Source organism: Carassius carassius, chromosome 8, assembly GCF_963082965.1.
Source record: "Carassius carassius chromosome 8, fCarCar2.1, whole genome shotgun sequence".
Taxonomy (NCBI): domain Eukaryota; kingdom Metazoa; phylum Chordata; class Actinopteri; order Cypriniformes; family Cyprinidae; genus Carassius; species Carassius carassius.
Genome location: NC_081762.1, coordinates 23,688,929 through 23,715,357, shown reverse-complemented (window position 1 = coordinate 23,715,357; position 26,429 = coordinate 23,688,929). Strand labels below are relative to the sequence as shown.

General features: G+C 39.6%; 1 protein-coding gene across 1 annotated transcript in view; it reads left to right on the top strand.

The window, feature by feature from the left end:
* Nucleotides 1-26,429, top strand: part of jarid2b (jumonji and AT-rich interaction domain containing 2b) — a 115,704-nt gene that overhangs the window by 54,078 nt on the left and 35,197 nt on the right. The window contains exons 2-3 of the mRNA XM_059556720.1: nt 7,668-7,803; nt 15,018-15,141. Of these exons, the coding sequence (XP_059412703.1) occupies nt 7,668-7,803; nt 15,018-15,141 (260 nt within the window). The remainder of the gene's footprint in view (nt 1-7,667; nt 7,804-15,017; nt 15,142-26,429) is intronic.

Genomic DNA, 26,429 nt, shown 5'->3' with positions numbered 1-26,429 from the left:
GTACTGCTGCTGACTTGTACTGAAAGATGTTTCTAAAAGCGTCTTTCTTGATTGATGAGCTTTCGAAGGAGATATATAATCTGCTGCAATTTGGATGCATAACTCTGGGCAAGGAATGCAAGGTTATAAATTGCTTCCCAAGGATCACGCTCCAGCTAAGCAACTCTTGGTTCCAGTGCACCCGGTCATTGCAATGGGATTTTGTCATTGTCAGTTGAAAAGAGGTTAAAGTCAGAGTACAGGAAAGAGAGTAAAACTTTTTTAAAAGGACTGACCCTAAGGACCCTTGGCTCTGAAGTGGCCGTGTTGTGCAGACATTCCAATGCACTGAGGTAAAGGGTGTAATAGGGTGCCTCTGTTGGCCTCCTGCTCCGGATAACCTCTGTCCCTCTCTCTGTCGTCTCGTTCATGGCTTTTGCTCAGAGCAAACAAAATTAAAGCACTTTCTTGTCACGACTGACTCTAGCCAGTCAGTTTTGCTTTCCAACCAATCACCTTTAGTCAGCTTACGGCAGACCGAGCGAGCATAGATGTATGATCTGCAGTGCTGACCCAAATCTCGGGCAAATACCGCTGTGTGTGCTTGTTTCCTTTCTTCCTCCAGCATCTGGAGGACATGTGTAGAGAGAGGAAGAAGCACTTTAATATTTTTTGCTCTTGTAGGCCATCTCTTCTAGCCTTGTTTTCCTGCTCTATTGCTTTGTCTTTTTCGAGGAATTCATGTTATAACAAATTTTTGATGTTAAGCGAAAGATCACTTTTGGCACGTGGCCTACATTCTTTGTTGATGTGATCCAGAACTGTATGGCTATATTTAGCATTGCTCATATGAACAGCCTTCCAGTTCTATTTTAAAACAGCCTCTCGCGAGAGTATGGACTGCCTGTCTGCTAATGAATCCACTGTCATTATGTATTCATCTGGCAAGGAAAGCGTATAGTATGAACTTCAAACAAGCAGATAAAGGAATTTTTCTTTTGTTTCTTCATGCTCCTTTCAGTGTCGGTATGATATACATTCTCTTCATGATCTGAGAATCTGAAGCCTTGGTAGAGGTACAGATTTCAGGAGTTATTGGGTAATGGCTACACTCTGGATGGCTGATACATAATGGTTGCACCACATGCCATTTTTAGAGTCATTACATTTAAAATTTTGCAGAGAATGTTAAGTTGTTGTATGAGGGGAAACTAGTGGATGCATGCTTGGTTGATTGTTACCATTAACGGCAAGGGAAAATATTAATTAACACTAGTCTGCTTCACAAGTCGGTCATTAGAGGTCAACAGACCTTTGCTTCATCCATTGCGGTGTGTGCCTGTGATGCAAGATTCAGTCGCTCTCATGTTTGCTAATGCCACTGAGCAACCTGTCTGGAGGGGATGTTTGCAAAAAAGATTTCAATAAAAAGGGAAGTTTCTCAGGCTGTACAGGAAATGCATGTTCAATGGTGGTTACAGACAGATGCTCTGTGTTCAGTTTAGCCTCTGTTCACTTTTTTTAAACTTAAAAAAAGAGAAACTTTGCTAGTAATGGCACATGCCTGTTGTCTTGTTGACTGGTGGAGATCTTGCATCTTCATTGTGTATGCCCTCATTGGAACGCTTTAAGTGTGCTAGGAGCCCCAAGTCCCACTTGGGCCATCTATGTGATGGGTGTGTGTATGCATGAGTGTGTGTGAATGAGAGACACTTCTCCTTGCTCTGTTACACACCCATGTGCTCCTGGTGCTCATTAACGAGGCTCCAAGCCCATTCGGGATGGAGCAGAGGGAGTTTTGGGAGGCAGGGTGAGTGCCGTATGTGAGTGCCGTTCGTATGTGCGTCTCTTAGCTTGTGCCAGCTATCGGTGTCTCGTCACATCTGAGTACCGGTGCTGCCAACCAACTCTGCCAGTATATGAATGAGCCTGTCATCGTCATGCTTACTGCCAGAAGCAGCTTTCTGATGCTTGTCTTTGTGACAAATTTCGTTTGACAAGTTTGTGTGTGTTTTTGTGCATGTTATGGGCAGATTAGCTTCTTGATGATATGATTCTTATATGATTTTTAAGTCCAGTGTACTTCAGTTTTAAACCAAAAACACTTCCTTTGAAAGCATACTTATTTTGATAGCATGCGTGAACAGACACTTCACATGTGCACCAGAATGCTTCATCATTGTCCAGTTTATATGCAAGGTATATAAAGGTCAGGTATATTTTAACAAGCATTGCTTTGTTGCCTCATTGTGACAACCCAGTGTGCAATGGAGTGACCTTCAAATCCTGTTGAATCCGATATGTTGTTCAGTTAGCCAGCTATAAACATGTTGACAGTTTAATTAAACTTCGGATTACTTGCTCAGCAAGATTCTCTTCGAACTGTTGTTCAGACAAGACAGAAGATGACTGGTTGATTAAAACAAGTAGAACACATTGTATGCTGATGCAAAGTGGTCACTGCAGCTATGCTAACAATGTGACACAAACTTGTTTTATATTTACTTACAGACATACTTGTTTTGACATGTTAGCTTGTTTAAGTAGACATGGTTCACATATCCCTTGTATCCTGTTATGATTTTCATTTCATAATTATGAATCCAAACTAAATAATGTAAATAAATGTGTTCATATCAATTAATCTCATTGTTTTTAGCATTCCTAAATGCTTAACTGTCCCTCTTAAAGGCTAAAAGCCCTATCATACACCCGGCACAAGGCGCAGCGCAAGTGTTTTTGCTAGTTTCATCCTGGCGCAGTTCTAATTTTCTCGCCCTGCGCCGTGTTGTTTAAATAGCAAATGCATTTGTGCCCATTTGTGCACTCAGGGGCATGCTGGTGTAAAAAATAGGTGTGTTCAGTTGTTGGAGCGTTGCTATTTTGTGGAACTGAAAATAAGCAGCGTTTCCACCGCTGGAACTTCACATTCCTGAGTCGAACTTACAAAGTCCGAACTACTGAGGATGCAAGTCCGACATTTGCGTACTTTGTATTTAAAGGACAAGGGAATATTGTTGCGCTCAGATGAAGGCTGGTTGTAAGTCCAGGTGCATGAAAACCAGTAAAATGTAGAAGAGACTGTTGATGGTTCGCACTCTGAAAAACTAGACAAAGTCTTTAACAAAAAGAATCAATCATTTTATTACCCTGGGCTTTTTCAAGATTTGCCTCTTTGTGTCTTTTCTAGAAGCTCAAACCTTAGAGATAGGCTGGTCCATGCTGATATTGCCACGCCTCCTTCTGGTACTCTTTCTAATGCCCAGGGTAATTTTCCATGCAAAAGTTGCACTTCCTGTATACATTACCTTAAACTCCAATCTTTACACATCCGCACACACGTAAGATATATAAAATCAAGCAATTGATTACATGTAAATCTACTCATTGTTGTATGTAGGCAAAACTATCAGGGCTTTACGAATGAGAATTTTGGAACATTTAAGTGCAATCAGGAGATGTGATGCAACTTCGTCTGTTTCCCAACATTTTCAACTAGCTAAGCATGCAATTTCTGGGCATCGAAAGAGTCTTGCCTAAAAGGAGAGGTGGTGATGTAGATAAAAAACTGCTACAGAGAGAATCTTTTTGGATTTTTGAACTCAACAGCCTTTTCCCGAAAGGGATGAATGAAGGGATAAACTATTCATGTTTTCTGTAAATGCCTTTATTATTTTTTAGAGATAAATATTGTTAACTTTTCTATCCAATGAATTGTGCTTCTATTTGTTCTCTGGGTCTGGGCTGTAGCCCCTCCCTTTGCACCTGTTACTTGTTTCCTGATTATCTATCGGATATTAATTGACTGCATGTCTGTTGTTGATTCATTATGAGCATTGAGAATAGCTGGATGGCTGAAACGTCTGCTCTTGCTCTAATAAAATGATTGATTCTTTTTGTTAAAGACTTTGTCTAGTCTCTTGTACTTTGTATTTAGAAATGTACACAGACCTACATCACCAGACTATTTACCTAATCTTCACAGTACTTTAGACCGCGGAGGAAATGCAGAAAGCAACTGATCTGGGGTGGAAATAGTTCCTGGGGAAAAAAGTTCCTGGTACAATTGTTCCGTGTAATTTTGGTGGAAATGTTGCAATAGACTGCACTATAAACCAACTCAAACCTGGTCTAAAGTCTGGCGTTATATGCGACTATAGGTGGGTGCACAACGCGTGTACACTTTTCTTATTACCGACCTAGGCGCGAGCGCAACTGCCTTTTTAAGGGGATGGTAGATGAGACTCTGATTGGTTTATTGCACGTCATGCCTAAAAAAAAAAAACATTACTCATTAAGAGAATAGGGACAACCCGTTTAAACCATGCGCCAGGTGCGCAAACAATTTTCCCATCGTTAAACTAGCAAAAATGCATGCGGACATGCCCTGAGTGCACCTGCGCTGTGCGCTTCAGACCATACACTTAGATTGTTAAAATAGGGCCCTAAGTGTAAAATTTGTCTTAAATATGTAGCCACATGGTTTGATTACCTCAGAGAAGAGTCTGTTCCAAGATCTGCATGTTTAGAAGTTGACTCTCAGCTGGGAAAAAAAGTGAATTGGTTGTTTGCAATGTGTTCAGCTATCACAGCTGTGCATTTAGCTGCCACACTGACTCCTGCAAGCCTTGTCAAGTCACACATCCATGGACACTACGAAACACAAGCTAACACTGAATATCTGTACTCGCGCAGAATCCTATGTGACTTGGCATTGGTTTTAATGTTGGGGGCGGTAATATGATTGTTCCATTCTTCTGATCGTTGTTTTCATTGCAGTCTAGTGAGCCATGCTGCACTCTTACAGCTCTGTTAACGGCAGTATCCAGCTCAACATTTTTTTTTCGAGCTGGAATGCAATATGTAGTGCGAGAAGGAAATAACTGTGGCGGCTTGCCAGGCTTTATGGGAAGTGGGGACGGAGAGGAGGGTGGAAAGGAAAAAAGAAAACAAACTTGAAGGCAAAGCGTTCGTGGTTGGCTCACAGAGTTGAGAAAGGAGGGGTTTTTATCAGGAGAGGTGTGTGCGCGCTGCAAGGAGTAATGCTCTATTCAAAGAGTAGCACTGGCTTGGTGCCAGACCGCGAGGTGATAGCGAGCGCGGGGTAATTGCTGCCTACCCGGCAGCCTGCTGGATTGTGCTCCTGGGATCCAGTGACAGCATCACGCCTCTGAGCGCTTCAGCCCACCTCACCGTCTGTGCAGAGTGTTCTACGCGCACTCGCACGCTAATATTATTGCTGTCTCTGGGCTTAGAACCTTAGCCCGGCACATTAGAGCAATAATATGTAGTTAATTCTTAAAACTGACACTTTGTATCACTTGCTAATTCTGGTGTCTTTGAGAACAACGCTGTGGTTGAGCTGCGGCTTTGCATGCAGGCTATTTTGAGCCGCGCTCTGTCTGTGTGTGCGTGCATGTCTGCAGGTGTGTGTGTGTCTCTAACGAGGTGCTCTGGTGGTTTCACACACCACACGCCCAATCAGCTGCTGTCAGCCTTCTGCAGCGCATCAGTGCGTAGAGCAGTCTCGAGGTGTGTGTGTGTGTTTGTTGACATGTCTGCTGGGAGATCTGATGTTCACCTGTCAGTGTCAGCCCCCGCACAGGAACTTGCACACGCACACACTCCCATGCCTTTTGTTTCCCTAATCCCCGCCTTCTGCTTAACCCCACAGGAAACAATGCCACCATGCAAACATTACACTTCTAATTGGGCCATTCCTCCAGATTTGTCCAGTTTTGGGGCTCAAATCCATTAAATTGACAAAAGTCATGTGTAGCACAGTAAATATTACTAACTGTTAGTGGTGCTTGTGGAAAATGTTTCTGTTTTAGTAACTTAGTGTTAATTGAACCTTGCAGTTCATTGAGTTATGTGTGAAAAGGCGATCATGTATCACAAATACATGAAAAAGGGACTCTAGGCATATAAAGGGTCCAGAACTCAAAAAACAATATTTAGGTCTAATGTTTCATCCATTTGGAATTTTACAATTGTAACATATAGTTCTAAATTGTATGCGGTGCATACATCATACATAAATTAAACATGGCAAAAAAAAAAAAATCATTGCATAGTTTTAGTATTTGCATCTATTTATTTAATAGTCACTCAAATTACAATACAATACTTATTTATAAAAAGAAGAGGATGACCAAAATGCTGTAATAAATAAAACTACAAGAAATACAAAACACACAACAATAACACTGAGTGGTCAAAGAGAATAAATATGTATTTTAAAGACAAGTGGCTTAGAATCAATATAAATCTATTCATTGTAAAAACGATTACATTTTTCAGTAAATAACATTAACATTGTTCAAATACGGCTAGCTGTGTAACAAGCAATTTTCAATTAGTTAAAATGTATGAAATTGAAACCAATTAGATATATTCATGACAAATATAAACTTTTTATTTAAATTTGTATTTAAATCACAATATTTGGCAGACAAATATGCATCACTTTAAGTTTGTTTGTTTGTTAAAACTGTGATTTAAAATGGTTGGAAAATTTATATGCAATTCAAATGCATAAATCTTAAATTTAGGCCTAAAAACACCATAGCAAACATGTAGAGATGTGCCTTTGGTCCTTCTCAAAGGCTTAGAATCAGCATGAAAACAACCTGCAAGTTTTGCCCAGGCAAAGGCCACTTATTTGCAGAACATTTAAAAGTGGCACCAGTTTCTTTTGAAGCTCTATTTTTCTCATGCATTAAAACATCACACACAGAGATCTTTCTCCATTATGTAGTTTAGTAACTTATCCCAGAACCGATTGTGTTATTTTTTTTTTTATCATATAGTATTCTGCACCGTGACTCCGTCATTTACACGTAGAAGGCTTCATCACTTCATTTTTTTTTAACTGTAGCTGTCTGATGTGCTTCTTCATCAGTACAGTAACTGTAACACAACTCCCCCACCTCCAAGGCACAAGAATGTCTATATTTCCCCTCTCGAGGCGAGCGCTCTGAGAGAGAGAGAGAGAGAGAGAGAGAGAGAGAGAAAGCCGTTATTGTCTATGTGGGAAATAATATTTTCACTGGCTCTTTGAATGTCACCGTATTTTGTTATTTGCTACCAATAGTTATCTCTTTTTTTCATATTTAAAGTAAAATTACGTTTTTTGCTTACTACACTACTGCTGTTTATTAAATATGGTATATTAAATAATACTTAGATTTTGTGAAGATCTACAAGCAAACCTTTTAGTGAATAAAAATAGCAAAACTCCTACTGCACGCTTTTGTTATTTATAGCATGCCTGTGAGAATCTGGCCTGTGTGAGACCTGCGTGGACCATTAATCTATAGATAGATTGAGAATTGTTATCAAGGATTGTTGTCTGGAAAGGAAACTGTAATTTTTGGAAAGGAAGTACTTGTCTTTGTTCCATTCTTAAAATCTCTCTAAAAGATGATGCAGATTTCGAAATAGTCCAAGATCAAACAAATCACTGATCATAAAGAAGAGGGAAAATGAAGTCATCATGAACCATCACAATAACACCGTTTGATATTTGGCAGGGGAGTGTTTTTGTGTGCATATAAGTGTGATTTTTGCGGAAAGTGCTGTAGATCGATTTTATTTATTTACTCAAGCAGCTGCATTGATGTTTGTCAGTGTGTTGAGTGCTGACGAGGTGTCTGCTATAGTGCTGATCTTCTCTCTCTTTACAGGATGATAATGATGGGATGCCCTGGTCGGAGGAGCGGGTGGTGCGGAAGGTGCTCTATCTCTCGCTGAAGGAGTTCAAGAGCGCTCAGAAGCGCCAGCTCTGTGATGACCTCGGCAATGCAGGAAAAGGGCCTAATGGCAAGACACACTTTAAGTTTTTCCAGTCTTTTCTTCACTAATCATCAAATCACTGTACACAGACTTGTTTTTGTTTAGTTTTTCACCTGCTAGACAAGTCTGTTACCAGCACTTTTATATAGGGTGACCATACATCCTTTCCACTCTATCCTGGACGTGTCCTGGCCAGGATTTCAAAGTTGCTAAAAATATCCAGGTTTGGCTTTGTTTTCTTATTGTTTTCATAAGCCCTATTCGGACGGGACTAGTTTTGCAGGGGGTCGTTAGAGAAATATGTGTTTCACAGACATACTTGGTGATTTTAATCCTGTCCGAATCTGCCACGTCTGTGTTTTTCTCACACACAAAAAAAACAAAACAAAAAACCAACCTCTGTGATAATTCCAGAGGAAATTACCTACTGATTTTCAGCAAACTCATTGATCCTCTGAGAAAACTAATCCCGTCCGAATGCGAATGTCTGTGATTGCCGGTGATATTTTAATTTCACAACGCATTTCCTTGTGTGTTTTGGCCAACGTGAATTACCGTAGATGCTCTTCCCGAGCGCATGTTTGATATATTTGCTTACCGGCAAAGAATTTCGTACAATGCACGCATACAGAGCGCGTGATCTCTGTGATGCCCAGATGCACAAATCAGACCCTCCCACCTCTGTAATAAACACGGAGATGTTAGTCCCGTCCGAATTGGTACATGAAAATCGCAGACGTAAGGGGGTAAGAATCGAAACTCAAATGTAGTTTAGAAAACTATACTGGATAAAAGGTAATGACTGAAAAGGAGCATGCAGGCATCGCGCATAATTGACCAATTGTGGCATGCCTTAAAAGGTGGGATGTACAGAGAACAATCAAAGCAATACAGAAAACATACATATAAGGTATGAAAACTAGAGAGCAAAACAAAGCCAAACCTTTACATTTTAGGCAGAAACATTTAGAAATCCCAGCCAGGACCTGTCTGGGAAAAACAGGATGTATGGTCACCCATTTGATATTAAAATCTCTTTATTAATGATTTGAATCATATGAATGCAGCCAGATTTGATTTAGCACTTTCTGTGAGTACAGTACAAAGATAGTTTGGTTTGATCTACTTTTTTTTTTTTTGGTCAAAGGAAGCTCCTAAGGAGGCTTCCAGTGAGTTTATGTATAAAAGTGCCATATGATCCAGGTTACTTCAGAGCTTTGGAAGTTGTCTGATAGCTGTGTGTCTGACGCTGCAGCTCGGCACTCTGGGACTTCACTTCACACGGGCCTCAGAAAGACAGAGCTTTCACTAAAAAGAGCTCTGAGACTCTACAGGGAACAAAGAACAGGCCTCATAAGTACAAGTGTGCACAGCCAGACAGAGACGAGGGGGAAAGCCTTCTCTTGAAGTGGGCTTACCCTTTTTATCACTCAATTGGGAAAAAGAATGAAAAATAAAAGAAATAAAACAGAAGTGAGACACTATTCCCTTTCACCAGTTGATAGTTTATGTCAGGAGTAACAGGCCATTTCTCTTTACTTAGAATAATTTAATTGATGTGAATAAAGCAACTGTGAGAAATTGTCCACTTACTATGCCATAAGAAATTTAAAAAAAAAATTACTTTCTCGCTAAGTGTCCTGTTTCACAAATATTTGAGATCAAAGGTGCAATTGTTGCAAATTTAGTTTGATGACACTTTTAAGGTCCTAGCTCACGTCTTATTTTAACAACAGGGTTTGTTGTCTAATGTAAATATTTTTGAAAGACTTTTCCATATTTTTCATACATTGTCAGTGTTTTGTCTGCTACCTGATTGATGTCCTCGAACAGCATATTAAACGGGCCTGCTGTCTTTCACAACTTTATTTTGTTTGCAAATATCTCAGCTACTCTGAACAAAGTTTATTATTCAGGGTAGCTGCCCTGTGGACGGTTATCTCGTCCCAGTGACTATAAAACAGCAGGAGTTTAAACCCCAACACCTCGCTCCGCATGTAAACATTCAGAGAGACTCGAGCCAAAGGGGTTTCTGTTGAGAATATGGCAGGGGGCTAGATACACACTCTTTGAATAAACTCTTAAACTGATAATAAGCTCTTATCACAACAGCCCTTAATCTTGTTTTCTTGTTGTCGTATGTGTTACGTTGCATTGTTACCTCAGGGTAATGCTAATCCCTTTGAACGCAGTGTTTAACGAAGGGTGATGCGTGAAGACTTTGTTCAAAGATGCATATGCTCCACAGAAGCAAACGTAGCGTTTTGACACGAAAAGATCAGCGTCAGTTATGGTTCCTTCCGTACATTAGTAAGCCTGGATGATTTTTACTGCTCAAGAGAAGTCAGTTAACAAAAAAAAATGGCACAGGGTATGGATCTGCATTTGCTTTCTTATTTTTATTTTTTATCGATGTACTAATGCATCAGATGCACTTTTTTGTTAATCATCTTGCTTTTCAGTGTGTCAGCATTTTTTTTTTCCTCCTTGCTAAACCACTCCGATTATGACATCCTTCGGATGAGACGTTAAACCGAGGTCCTGACTCTCTGGGGTCATTAAAAATCCCAGACTAGGGGTGTAACCCCGACATCCTGGCCAAATTTCTCCATTGGCCTCTGACCATCATGGCCTCCTTATCATCCCCATACACTGAATGGCTTGATCACTCTGTCTCCTCTCCACCAGTAAGCTGGTGTGTGGTGGGCGTTCTGGTGCATCATCCAGGATTCCCCCCTTTCTTGTAAAGCGCTTTGCCCACAGAGAGTTGTCATCAAGTAATAATAATAATAATAATAATTTATTACATTTATATAGTGCTTTTTCTGGGAACTCTGTGTTGTTCTTTCTCTAATGCTAATTCTAAGCTAATTCTCTAGTTCTTTGTTTAACACTTTTTTATGTATTTATGTTTTTTATGTGTGTGTTTTTTTTCATAATCTAATAATTTCATAATCTTAATATATTCAATGCACAGATCCATGAGTAATGGAGGGTCTTCAGATGTCTGAAGAAACCAACCTCCATGTGAATGTAGATCACTACTTGGCTGCTCTGCTCCTGAAGCCCATCGTTTCCCAGCTCAGCTGGCAGAGCAGACAAAAGGGGACCATCAGGGGACATGTTTTAGCTTTTGTGTTCCAAACAATGTGGCACAGGCATCCATTTTGTGGCAGCGTTAAGAGGACACAAACAGCCTATTTTGGCCAAAAATCAACTCCAACTGCATCTGCCACCACAGGCCAGACACGCACTTATTACACTTATTATAAGGGACATATGCAACACTTTAGTAAATTTAGTTTTGCACCAGAGCCCACTTGCAGTATTTGTCACGTAGTTGTAATTTGCATGACCAATTTCATAGCAGACTACTTAAATGCATATAATTATCAATTATCGCCCTATATTTCCCAATAATATGTTTTTTTAAGATGATATTTGAATTCTTAGTTTTATGATAAAAGCTGTGTAGTTTTTTTGCTATCTGTATGTTATTTTCAAAACCGATGTTTAAAATAATTTAAAGAATATATTTTTTCAGAGCTCTTATTCTTTTTTTTCACATTAATTTAATTTTTTGCACTAGACATATATATATATATAAAAAGTTGGGAAGTTTTTTTAAATTTTAATAAAATGAAAATTTTATTCACAATAGAACATAGATAACATAGCAAATGTTTAAACTGAGAAAGTTTACAATTGTATGCACAAAATGAGCTCATTTCAATTTTGATTTCTGCTACAGGTCTCAAAATAGTTGGGACGGGGCATGTTTACCATGGTGTAGCATCTCCTTTTCTTTTCAAAACAGTTTGAAGACGTCTGGGCATTGAGGCTATGAGTTGCTGGAGTTTTGCTGTTGGAATTTGGTCCCATTCTTGCCTTATATAGATTTCCAGCTGCTGAAGAGTTCGTGGTCGTCTTTGACGTATTTTTCATTTAATGATGCGCCAAATGTTCTCTATAGGTGAAAGATCTGGACTGCAGGCAGGCCAGGTTAGCACCCGGACTCTTCTACGACGAAGCCATGCTGTTGTTATAGCTGCAGTATGTGGTTTTGCATTGTCCTGCTGAAATAAACAAGGCCTTCCCTGAAATAGACGTTGTTTGGAGGGAAGCATATGTTGCTCTAAAACCTTTATATACCTTTCAGCATTCACAGAGCCTTCCAAAACATGCAAGCTGCCCATACCGTGTGCACTTATGCACCCCCATGCCATCAGAGATGCTGGCTTTTGAACTGAACGCTGATAACATGCTGGAAGGTCTCCCTCCTCTTTAGCCCGGAGGACACGGCGTCCGTGATTTCCAACAAGAATGTCAAATTTGGACTCGTCTGACCATAAAACACTATTCCACTTTGAAAGTAGTCCATTTTAAATGAGCCTTGGCCCACAGGACACGACGGCGCTTCTGGACCATGTTCACATATGGCTTCCTTTTTGCATGATAGAGCTTTAGTTGGCATCTGCTGATGGCACGGCGGATTGTGTTTACCGACAGTGGTTTCTGAAAGTATTCCTGGGCCCATTTAGTAATGTCATTGACACAATCATGCCGATGAGTGATGCAGTGTCGTCTGAGAGCCCGAAGACCACGGGCATCCAATAAAGGTCTCCGGCCTTGTCCCTTACGCACAGAGATTTCTCCAGTTTCTCTGAATCTTTTGATGATGTTATGCACTGTAGATGATGAGATTTGGAAAGCCTTTGCAATTTGACGTTGAGGAACATTGTTTTTAAAGTTTTCCACAATTTTTTTACGCAGTCTTTCACAGATTGGAGAGCCTCTGCCCATCTTTACTTCTGAGAGACTCTGCTTCTCTAAGACAAAGCTTTTATAGCTAATCATGTTACAGACCTGATATCAATTAACTTAATCAATCACTAGATGTTCTCCCAGCTGAATCTTTTCAAAACTGCTTGCTTTTTTAGCCATTTGTTGCCCCCGTGGCAACTTTTTTGAGACCTGTAGCAGGCATTAAATTTTAAATGAGCTAATTAAGTGGATAAAAGTGTAAAATTTCTCAGTTTAAACATTTGCTACGTTATCTATGTTCTATTGTGAATAAAATATTGGCTCATGTGATTTGAAATTCCTTTAGTTTTCATTTTATTAAAATTTAAAAAACGTCCCAATTTTTCCGGAATTCGGGTTGTGTATATATATATATATCATATACTATATCTATAGTTCAAAAGTTTAAAATATCAGTTATCGGTCTACTTGATATGTAATAATTGCCATTGGCCCTGAAAAACACACATCAGTTGACCCCAAATATTTTTGAAGTTTTTTTTTTTTTTGTCCTCAGTCCAGATAAGGACCAGGCCAAGTCAATGGGCAGCACAATGGCTCCTAACCATGGCATAATTTTGCAGGTTTCTAGTGACAAACAATTTATGTGTTCATTTGGAGTATTATAACTCTTTTGTGTTGATACAGTTATGCTTATGAGCATCTGATATGTGACCGGACACTCCTATACTGGATTTTCTCATATTCAAAATTAACTAATGGGTTGCACATCATAACAGCACAATGCTCCTGTGCCATGCTGCTCTCTGTGGAAACCAGGAGGTGAATGCAATGAGGCGACAGACTTAGTTAAACGCGCATTAATATGATTAGAGGCCCTGAAGGACAGACGGTTGATAAACCGTCACACGCTCTCCCGGCCTGTAGAGAGAGAAGGAGACAGGACGTTTGGCTCTGCTAGACTCCAACTGTCTTTCACACAGCCACTCAAGTGAGACCAACATATGTAAAACACAGCACGGGAAGCGAGCAGCCCGCGTTAAGCTGTTTAAATCTGATCCCTCTCCACCCACGTCGGCTTGGCTTGGCCGGCTCTTTTGGGTTTTGGCTTCCTGTGTCTTGATGAAGGCAGCGGCTCGCGAGCTTGTTTGGCCTTGCACTTGAGGAGTCTTTTTGAATATAGGACATGTTGTTTTGCTGCTTTTATATTTGGAGTTAAACAGTCCCAATTTTCTCAAAGACAATGTTTTGTGGCATGAGAGAATAGACCTCTTAGGACTTCACATGGATGCTTTGAAGTCCAGCCATATTGGTCTGTATATGAGAGAGAAGCATTTTTACAGCTTTTCGTGTATGTGTTGGAAAGCAGCTTTATTGTAGTTTCTTTCTTCTCCAGCTGTTTTTATGGCCGGTTGGAGATTTGAGGTCCAGCTATGGGAATGTTTGATGATTCTGGATATTCGCTTAACAAATGTTACTAAACACAGAAATTAAATCAGCTGAGCAAAAAAAATAAAAATTTAACTCCATAATCCCAGATGCTTTAATGTTAACATCCAAAGCTCTTCACACATTGTATTACGTCCTTTCTTGTCTTAAATAATGTTCCCACTCATCTTACTTTTAGTGCTAAATATTTATTTATTTTCCTATTTTTGGTCATTATTTGTGATAATCACATGCTTTAAACGTCCATTATTCAACAATGTAAATTGCAGACATAACAGGGAAGCTTAAATATTATTTAAAAAGTGTTTCTTTGCCAGACGGAGATTGGAGGAGACCTAGTTTTCAGTTATAAATGTAATTTATTGTATTGCATAAAATGTAACTTAAAAAATTAAAAAAAGGGAAAATCACCAAAACAACAACAACATGAAAGTGATTTTATAATAGGATATAATAATGGCAATACCATTAATCTATTATTTATTATATAGAGATTGCAGATCATTTTAACTTTCTCCTTCATTGCTTATGTAATGATGAACTGCTTCATATTTGCATACTTGAATCAGCACAACTCGAACACTGGTGATGGCACAATTTCAAAGTCTTATGTTGACTTTCAACCATAAAATCCTGGTTAAATTAAACGGGTAATTAAAAAAATTCTTGATGAATTTTGTTGGTGCCATTGTGAATAGGTCTATGGACAGCAATGTTTCAGTTTCAACTTTTTAATGTATTTGTAATTTGCATCAAAACATTAAAAGTCTACCAACAACCTACAGCACCTCATGCTGAGTGTTAAGTAGAAGTCATCATTTTTCAGCTTGCATCTTTCAGTTGGACTCTAAAGTACACCATCTCTCTTTTTCCATTTGCTTGTACTCCATGTCAGTTCTGCATTGCATTATTAAAGCAAAACCCCACTGTGGTGATGATATTTCATCTTAAATTTGATTACTTGACATGCTGCATCTAGAGGTTGTTACTGAGTCTCATGTTTTTGCTGTTTCTGTCTTTCTCTACAGCTTCCTTGTCAAACGGGCAGCTGAATGGATGTGGGTCTAAGGGAGGACGTAAAGAGAACGGGTCTTGCTCTCAGAGCACAGATGGAAGCAGCGAGTATTCAGAGGACTGCCCGGCCAAAAAGAGGTGAGTGACCCGCTCTCACTCTCTCAGAGGTCAGTGTTAAAGAGTTGGTTGAATCCCTGGCGGGTAACTCGAGCTGAGTCTGCACTTTTAAAAACAGCTGAAAAAGAGAGAGTATGAAAACAGATGCCATTATATAGTGCGGTATTCTCAGACTGAGATATTTCACATACAGAAGATGTCAGCCTTCATGTTTTTAATTATAACAAACAAATCATAAGCTGCTAATTTCCTCGGCCACACAGAGCTTTTAATACACTTTTGGTCCTCTCTGTTGATTCATATTTTTCATCAAATGTCCTGATTGGGTTTGGATTACAGCAAAGCTGCTCGTCTTGTAATTTGTATGATATTTATTCAAATTGTAGAAATCGTTCAGCCAAAATGAAATCGTTGTCATCACTAGATCATCATTTGGACTAGATCTTCTGTGGAACACAAAATTTACAGTGAATGAGAATTGAAGATTTCAAGTTTCAAAAATTATACAAAAACATCATAAAAGTCTGCTCTGATTGGTCAGCTGACCCAGTGCACTGTGATTTTTTTGGCCCCTTTCCGTAATCGTGAGCTTCATGTTTCAAAATAAATGTAAAGACAGTTAATATTGTCCTTAGTTTTACCATCAGTTCAAGCTTGAAAGAGTAACAGAGTCATGTGACAGACACAGTGATGAAGCTCGTATGTGTTTGCAGTACACAAGCCACAGACTGTTAAGAGCTGACTCCACTGTGTGACCATATCTCTCTCTCTCTCTCTCTCTCTCTCTCTCTCTCTCTCTCTCTCTCTCTCTCTCTCTCTCTCTCTCTTTCACACACACACACTCACACACACACACACACACACACACACACACACACACACACACACAGCGTGCAAAACTCATTTGAAAATTCAATAGAATTTACTCTAATAACAAAACATACTTACAGTAGCTGATTCAGAAGCTCCAGATTGTCGTAGCAACGTCAGAATGGCCTCCTCTCCTAGGTTCACAAAACAGTCATCCATAAAATGCGTTTCTGTTCTGTTGTAAGTAATCTTAAAGATTCCTAATTGCATCTACTTCCAGAAGGCCAAATAAAGCGTTTTTGCTTTCGTCTAGATACATTCAACATCTCCCTGACATGGCTGCTTCAACACTAACTGCGCTTACTGAAACCATGTCTTCTTTCTTTGCGTGTACTTTTGGTTAGCATTATGCAAATATTTCCACATAGGGACATAGACATGTGGGGCGTGTTTGAATGAGCTGTTTTAGGGGGGCGTGGCAGAGTCTTTGTAACTTTACAGATCTTCTTTTATGCACCAAGAGCTTGTAACACTCCAAAGAAAAAGGAAAAATTGAAATCTCATCATATGACCCCTTTAAGAATTGAACTCAAGAGCTGTAGCCATGTCCAATTTGTGAATTTATTAAAGTCTTTTGGGAACATTATGCGTTAATTTGGCCAGACTTTGGCACAATATCAGAGCTATAGTTCACAGCCAATTCAGTCCCAGAGTGCATTGCAGAGAGCGCAGTGAAATAAAATCATCTAATATGGCAAATATGTCAAATTTTCAGCAGTAAAAGCATTTAATTCAGTGCTGAAAAATATTGATAAAAGATCTAAAAAATTATGTATTTGTCCCACACAGCAGCTGTCTAAGTGTTTACCTCATTCTAACTACCTTTTATGTTGCACTTGGCATTATGATTGGGAGCTCTTTGTCGTGTTACTCATTTTAAAGTCGCCCATCTCCTTTGAAACAGGATTTGACTTTGATCTGAGTGTATGGCCACATTCAAGGCTCAATCACACATTCACATAGATGGGTGGCATTAGCATTATGGAAGACCTATTCATCAAGCCCAGTGTTTAATGGGACAACTTTCATGGCGTGCCATAAACCCCTTTGACAAACAGTTGCGTAGGCCCACTGAAGATGCTTTTCTTCCTCTGGAGAGTCTGAATTAATCCCACCACCGGCTTCAAGGGAACAAAACAGCTCTGAGTGCAGTCGCCACTTCAAAGACGACGCTGCCCAGCGCCCACCAAACGCCACACAACGCACCGCTTCCACACCACAGTGGCCAGACCCCAGCAGATGTCCGTTTCAACCCCCTCCTGAAAGAAACCTTCACAGAGACCTTCTGTCTGTCAAGCTGCAAGCACCTATGGGAGATCGAGAGAGACAGAGTGTGTGTGGGCAGAAAGCACCTGCTACTGGTTTACCTGTCACTTAATACTCTGTTATATAATGGTTAATCAGAGCACTGTCCTGGAGACATCATTATTAAAACAGCTTTACGTGGAGCGAGTGGGAGGCTAAAAAGAGGCGAGACGGACAATGCAGAGAGTTAAGCAAGCACAAAGAGTAGAGAGCAGCAGATGCAGTGTAAACTGTAAAGCATTGTGGGCCATTGAGGGCTTTGCTCTGCCTGCACGCAGGAGCAGCCTCTTAAAGGAATAGTTTACTCAAAAATAAAGGTTCTGTCATGTGCTCACCCTCATGTTTTTCTGAACCTGTGTGACTTATGTCTTTTAAGAAACATAAGAATCATTTTGTGGTATTTAAAAAAAAATCTAATTAGAATGAATGTTGACTTTGAAGCTTCAAAAAGGACGGTTGGTCTAAATAATTCAAAATCTTCTGAAGTCTTATGACAGATTTCTGTGAGGAACATAAAGAAGTTAAAATTGTTCACTCAGATGTTTACACCGTAAAAAAAAAAAAAACCTTAAAAAAATTGGTAAATGACTGGTGAATGAAATAAAGTGGAAAAACAATAATTGTACACATTTTCATTAAAGGTTTTACAGACAAAGGATTTTGTTTGTCATTTGCCTTTTTTTTTTTTACTTTTTTTTTTACAGTGTATAACTCTCTTCCTGTGAGACATTAATCGAGGTTCTGTTTGTTAGATCATTGAATCAGTGAGTTGAATTAAAATTTTTTTTATGAATGAATAATTCTAACTCAAAATACTGATTTGTTAACAAACATACATCATTATTTCACCCATGAACAGAGAAGAGCTAGGACAGGTTTTAATTGAATAATTGTTTCTTATACAAAGTTAATGTGTGACTTCGGAATGCATGGAATAATACACTTGTATAATATTATTACAATAATGTATAATGTAGTACCAGCATTATATAAACCACTGTTATGTAATGATGGTTTTGTGGAGCTTTAATTTTTTTTGTAAAATTGTATTTTTTTTAATTGAAATATATATAATTTTTTTTATTTATTTTTTTTTTTTTTTCTTAAATGCTCCAGTGTCGTCTTTGGAGTTCCACAGAGGAAGGTCTTATGTCATATTTTTTTTATAAGTTTTGTTGTTGTTATTTTTTAACAACATGAGGGTGACTAAATGATGAAAGAATGTACTTTTTGAGTGAACTACCCGACATTTGGCGCTGTGTTGTCTCTTGCATGTGTTGGGAGTTTGTGTGCTTGCGTGTGTGCAAGCTGGGCAACTTTTTAGGCATCTGCTGCCCACATAAGACGACAACAAGGAGTCTGATTGAGGCAGTGCCAATGTCTCTCACACCTGGCCTACAATAACCCCCTCCCACTCCCAAAAAAAGCAAGAGAGAGAGAGAGAGAGAACGAACGAAAGGGAGGAGACACAGACAGAGGCACAGGTGCAGGGGCTGGCCAGGTTACAGGGGGAGGGATGTTGAAAGCCGTTTGGGAGACCACGGCTGTTTGCATTCCCAGGATTGAGCGATTGAGAGGCCTCCAAGTTCTGCCAAGTGTCAAAGTGGCAACTTCCCATCCCTCGATTAAAATGGCAGTCGCCTAGACATCGGTTAGAGGAGACAAGGGGGCACCAAACGTGGCAGGCGCTGAAGAGGCTAGTCTTTTTAGACTATTTGTGTTTACTTGTTTGAAAACCCTTCTTAAAGAGAAGATCATTCAAAATTGTATGTCTAGTGGCTGTGCAGACGCTGCCAAATTACTCTTTTGTGTTGGGCCAGTGCTGCCTTTACACCATTTCATTGGTCTTGGTGTATTGGGAATAAATTCTAGTGTGTTTCTTAAGGCCTTTCCACACTATTCATGTCAGTGCTCACCAGTGCAACTATATAGGCATTAAACTACAGCCATACCCATGGCAGCACATTGCACCCAGGTCCAGTGTCATAACACAACACTCAAGGTTCAAACAGTTTTGATTTTAAAAAGTATTTGTGACTTTTTGAGTTTATATATAATTGTGAGATTTATGTTTGAATAATTGCAGGTGAGTTGGTGACAAAATCAAAATCAGGTCAAGTCGATAGCATTGTATGATGGGATCCAGTATTATGAGCAGTGTTTTTGGGTTGTATACTGTATTTTGGTGATTGGTAGTGAGGATACTTTGCAGAGTATACACATTGCATGCTACTTTGTCTCTTTTTTTTGCACCCTGTTCATGCAGATATGACCGATCATGCCTTCAATACATATGGCTCTATAATAGCCATATTGATTTTCCTCTAAACCCGCTGGTTGCGCTACATACTACACAATCCACTCTAATGGTATGACAGATCGATATCTGCGACAAGCGAGGGGATTAAACATGATTGGAGTGTGACTCGTGTTTTCAGAGCTTACACAGAGATGAATTGAGAGGTATAGCGTGAGAAGACGGCTCTCAGGTAGGCCGTTCGGCTCCAAACTCCAGCTGATTCACAGAGCAGGAATGTCCTGTGTTTGAGGACTCGGGCTGAGGTATTTGCACAGGAGACAATCGTGGCTGCCGATTGGCTGAGGCTGGATAAGTAGGAGCAGCGGGCCATAATCTCAGCTGTTGTTCCCAATTGTGTTAGGGCTTGTCATTTTAATGTTACTGATGGTTTAAGTGAGATGAATTCACCTTGGCATGTATGTGTTTCCTTATATGCTTTTGCGGTTGCTCAGATTCCTCTTTTGATTGGCTCTAAAACCATTTTGCCTGTTGAGAGAAGCAGTGTTGAATGGAAGCCATGCTCTATTAGCTGTGTTTTGGGTTTATTTTGGCAATACCTCTGAGTTATGAACACTGCTTTTAAAGGGATAGTTTATTCAGAAATTCCAATTTAGTAATTTACTCACCCTCATGTTATTACAAACTTTTTGTTCCCCCTCTGGAACACAAAAATGTGTTTAAAAAGAAATGTAACAGAATGTCTGTGTTGCTCTTTTCCAGTCTTCTGTGTCACATGATCCTTCAGAAATCAATCTAATGTGCTGATTTGCTGCTCAAGGAACATATCTGATCAGTATTAAAAACCGTTGCTGATACTTGTTTTCCAGGATTATTTAAATAGAGGTTTGAAAGAACAGTATTTATTCCTTGCTCAATAAAAGTTCTTATTTCTTTCAGAAAATAAGAAATGTTCCTGACATGTTTAATGGTTGTGTAGGTTATGTGAGTGTTTGTCTCTGCAGCATTACCTCAGAGGTAGTAGTGTCCTTGGTATCGTACAAAACTTATTCATCAGCATAATCCAGAATTCCACAAAACCCATTTGTGATTCCTCTCAGTGTTCTGGCAGCAGGTTAGAGATGACAGTCTCACTCTTCACGGACCATATGATGAGTATTGACAAAAAACACAGCAAGGGCTTTTTGAAACTGAAAGGCTCAATCTGATTGGCTGGCTTTATGCAGTTTCCAGGATTCATGTTGCACAGGTTCTTGTCAGTCTACTGTAAAACAAAGTCATGATAACAAAGTGCCAGGCTGCTATGTTTAGCTTGAGACACTTAGTGGCATAAACAGCACATCAATAAGCAGAATGGTATATTCTAGTTTGTTTACAGAGTTATGTCCATGAAATAGTTGGTGCGTTGTGTCTGGACTGATGAAAACAAACTACACACCTTTTTTTTTCTTCATAATTTTTATTTAGGTATTACCTGTGTTATGGTTCAATGTTATTTTGATCTGATTGAATTCAACCATATCTACAAATTTGTTACATGTTGGTCTATTCTGGTACAATTTATTTGAGATGTACCTATTCTTAAAGGATTAGTCCACTCAAAGAGGACAACTGTGATTATTTATTCACCCTCATGTTGTTCCAAATTGGTCTTTCTGTAGAAATAAAAATGAATATATTTTGAAGAATGCTGGAAACCAAACAGTTTTGGTGCAAACCATTGATTTCCATTGTATGAACAACCCAACCCCACTTCTGTGTCAAAATCTCTTCTTTATAATCCTAAGAAGAATGAAAGTCGTACAGGTTTGAAAAGTCATGAGGATGAGTGGATTTTCACTCCAACTATCACTTTAAATGGCACCAAAAGCACTGCGGTTGACTCAAGGCGAGAAAAAAGCAGGATCAGCCTTTACACCAGTAGTCATGATCAACACTAGAGATGATCCAGCAGAAATCTGATTTTGTGTATGAAAAGCTCCCCATATCCTCTTCGTCTTTTTGATGTAAGGAGTTTTAGCAGTGCTCAATGATGAAGCCCAGCAGTGACTGACAGCGTTGGGGGGCATCAGTGTTACATCACGCATAAGCAGCAGACGGATGTGTTAAAACCGAGGGGAGGGTGACGTGGGCCCTCAGCGTCTGGCTCGGTGCCAGTCTAGACCACCTATCTGAGCGCAGCACGTCTGCTCTATTGTTAAACCACACCAGCTGGGTTAAGTTGCAGCCCTGTATAAAGAGTGACAGACATCTTAAGTGGGTACATGGGATTTAGGCAGGGATTTTATAGGAGTGCTGGTATCTCTTTCTGTCTTGTTCTCTCCCCCTTCCACAGTCTCAGCAGCTCACGCTTTCCATTACGTAACAAAACGCTTTCAGGTTCCTTTAATTAAATCATTAGCGACTGCATTAAGTCTGCAGACTTGTGTCCTTTCGGCATCTGTCCAGCAGCAATTCTGGAAAGCTGTCATCGTGCAGGAACTTTATAGTAACACCTCCCAGTGTGAATGTGAGTTATAAATACCTCCCAAAGCCCCATAAGTCATGAAAACACACTCACGATCACATTTAAAGCTCAGGAGTTCTAAAATAGGCTTGTAAATAGAAAACAGTTTATTGCTGAAATGAATATTCCGGAGTTTCTGTTATTACACTTAGCTAGGTTTAAATGACAGAATGCATTACTGTTATTGGTCAAGTTCTGCTCTCTTTTATTCAGAGTCTGAAATATGATGTTGACTCAAATTTGATTTGGCCTCTGCATGCGTCCAGACAAATCAGTGTGAAACATTGTTTCCAGTCAGTTTAATTTCTATGCTGTGACGTTCAGAGTTGAACAGATACTCCTGAAACCATAAAATACACATTTAAGGTAGAACAGAAGAAATTATGATTTTATTAATATAAAATTATATATTTAATGTATGATTGAAGTGTGCACAGTAATTGTTCATAATAACATATATATACTGTAGGCCTAGGGAATTCATTGCACTCTGTTTTCATTTCAATTTTAGCAGTGTTGTTATTTTAGTCATTAAAAAAACTTAAAACTAGGCAATCAGAAAGCATTTGTTTGTCTCATGTTTGGGAGTTCCTGAGAGCAGTAATGGGAAGAATTTAGCACAGCTTATTGCTGCTTTAGGTTTCCTACTGCCAGCCCCATGATCTTAGAAATGAATGTAAAGTGATTGTGATGCTGAGAGAAGAGCTGATATCAGGCTTTTAGTGGTTGGATGTTTAGTGGTGATGCAGTGCACTTAAGCTAAAACATGATGGCTTAAAGATGTCTACCTTTATTATTGAATCTCTAGTGAGTTTAGATGCTAAGTTTTGTGTTGCAAAAATCCATATTGTTATTCTCCTGAGGTGCATGTTAATGTCATAGCTGTGTTTTTTTGATGAACGGTGGCATTTGTAGGTGACTGCTGAGGGGTCAGGTTTGTATTTTTCTCCTCGTGACCTCTGTGATCCCACGTCTTCAGGCTCACCTGACTAATGAGCTGATATTTGAAGGCGGAGTGGTAGGGTGCAAGGTTAAAGGTCAATCCAATACCAAACCATCATTCATGGTATTACTTGGAGAACTTGAGGCAGAAAAGCAATAAGAATTTAGCTGGAGTGTGTTTGCAGGTCCAAAGTTTATTCTGCATGTCTGATATAGAGCGCTCCTCTGGGAAGGATGTCAGAATCACACTCATTTATTCTTGAGCTCAGGGTCAGAGAGTATCTTTCACTAGTCTTTTTACTGAACCTCAGTGTCTCGGATCAATGTTTTCATTCAGAGGAATAACAGTGGAAATATTTGAGACTTAATAAACATTTACCCTACCTTTCAAAAGTTGGGGTCAGCATGATATTTTAAAAAGTAAATGTAACGATATCAACCTTCATATTCATCCGGAAGAAGGAGGCGGGAACCGGCGGACAATCAAAAACATTTTAATAACAAAATAAACACAAAACAGCGCACCAGCCCCTCACAGACGACTGGTGCGCATAAAATAAAAACCAAAACACAACTAAAAGCCCAGGCCTGGTCCTCTCTCGTCCTTCACTGTCGTCGCTCCAGTTTTATATCCTTCCATCTCCTCCATGGGCCTCGAGACCGGTGGGACGAACAGGTGTAGTTCATCTCCAATCACTCCCCCGGCCTCGCTCCCATGTCCCTCGGCCCCGCCCCACTCGTCACAGTAAATTAAATACTTTTTCAGCAAGGATGTATTAAACTGATCAAAAATGACTGGAAAGACTTTGAAATGACATTTAGGGTAGGCCTAAATGTTTCTTGAGCAACCAATCAGCATATTTGAATGATTTCTGAAGGATCACTGATGTGACACTGAAGATTGGAGTAATGATGGAGAAAATTCAGCTTTACCAGCACAGGAATAAATTGCGTTTTAAAATGTATTTAAATAGAAAACAGATATTTGGATGGTAATATTTTACAATATTAGTGCTTTACAGTATATTTGATCAAATGAATGCAGCCTTGGTGAGTATAAGAAACCTTAAATATATATATATTTTTATAAAAATAAATAAATAAATACAGAACTTGTATTATAATATTTATCATAACTGGTTTAATTTCAGTGAATCAGTTAATTTAGATGGCTAATTGTATTAAACAGATAAAAAAAATCACCACTCAAATAAAAATCTAGTTAAAACTGTTTGTCTGTTAGCATATTCTCCTTTAAGTAATTAAAAAGTAAGTTTTATCAATGCATTATAACACAAGTGTTTTCCGCTTTCAGATAAAACTGTTGCAGATGAGTGATTTAGAAATGCTTTGCAAATTGACTCTACTCAATCATTACAAAGAGATAATGGAAAATAACAATCCATTCACAAATATTTACCCTATTTTTATTGACCGTCTAACCCAACCCTTGTCTTGCGGTTCTGCGTTGTCATCGTTTTGTAGCGATTATCATTTCAGCACTGTTTATTAACGCGGACTCATGGATGACCCAGAATCAGGGATCCCCCTGCACTCTCTTGGCTGCCGTGGGCTGCTCGGCACATGTGCCGTTGGCTCCTCACTGCGCTCTCAGAGCCAGCTGCTCCGCACTGGCAGAGGCTGCTGGGAGAGTTTATCAGGACCATGTGGCCCATCTGGAGCTGTTTAGCTTTAGCAGAGAGCAAAAAAGAGAAAGGGAGTTAGCATTTGTACTAAAAAAACAGCAAGTCAGCGAGAGAATGAAAGATGTTTGACTGAAAAAGGGCCATTCCTATTTATCAAAGATTTTCACCAAGCAGATTGATTGAATTACCACATTCAGATCCAGCGCTCTGTCCATAAGTGGCTTGCAAGTATTTACACTTTGTGTGTGGTTTAATTTTTTTGATGGGCTTTTTTGTGTGTTTGTGTGTGTCTCCAAGCTATTTTTTTGAAACATATATACCACAGAGCAGCTGGACATGACGGAAGAAGGATTTAATGATGATGGGATGTGTACTGGGCAGATTTGAATGATTAGATTCTAAGTAAACTATGTTTGCAATCACAGTCAATCCACAGAGCTTGTTTAGCTCTAAAAAATGCAAGTCAAATAGATGGCATATTACAAAAACAGCACAAAGCAGTATGGCATATGCTGAGCATTATGAATGCCTAATCGACATCACAATCTGGTCACATCATGGTCTGGTTGCTTTCAGAATATCTAAAGATTATAGAGTTTGTCAATTGAGTTAGGCTTAAGATGAGGCCCAAATTATGGTCAAAATGCCTTTCTATGTATTGGAAGTCTGAATTATCATTCCAACGCATCAAAATATACCTTTATTTACTGTGTTATCCAGTTCATCCTTTTTTCTATAGATCACCTTGTTGGATCCATGAGGGCTGTGCTTTCATTCTGTTATCTTAAAGTTGCCTCCATGTTAATACATGCACATGACCGAAACAGGCCCGGTGAATCAGTGTTGCACACAAAGAGCTTCATATACCACTCCTCCCCTCTCTTCCCCATTAAAACTCAAACATCTCTGCCCCCGGGGTCTATCAGTGCCTGCCCTCTCTTCATGGCTCCTTCCATCTCCCTCCTGCAATCATTCATCTCTTTCTCCTTCCCTGTGAGCTTCTCCCCTGCTCCACTCATCTGATCCAGAGAGAGCCAGAGCCTGCTGTTGAGATTAGGAGTGACTCCAGCCGCTGTGGAATGCTTTGATGCTCCGGGATCTAGGGGGAAGGTGCTGACACCGGAGGGGTTGTCCCTTCTACCCCTGGTGCCGCCAATGTGCTTTTGTTTGTGGAAGCCTTCCAACTCCTCCAGTTCGTCATGATTTGGTGTTCTTCTAGATATGCTTCAGACTTAAAAACAGTTGAACATACCGGACTCACAGAGTGCATGCAGTACCTATTTTACTTTATCTTCATGCTGTGCATTCAGGACTGTGGAGAGAGATCAAACTACACCAACAGAGATCAGAGAACACAACTGGCCACTCAGAATGAGGCTTGTGTTTAATATTCTACTGTTGATGCAGATGGGCCTGCTTCATGTTGGAATTTGGGACTGCCTCCTGTGATTGGAGGCAGATCAAGTGGAGGACACTTGGGACATCTTCTCAAAGCATGTTAATGCTTAATTATTTGCATGTTATGTAATTGCATGTAATCTAAACCAGTAACCATGTGTGTTCGTGCATGTGACCATGATATTAGACCTTTAGACCATCCTGCCATAATACTTCCCTCCGTGCTTCCAGCAGGTGCTTGCCCCTCACTTTTTTTCCCCTTTTTATTGTTTCACTTGACTGCCCATTCACTTTTTCACTTCACTTCTCTCTGGCTCTTTTCCACAGCTGGGCTGATCTACAGGAGGTCTGCTTTACTCTGACCTCTTCTTTGTACCTGTATCTT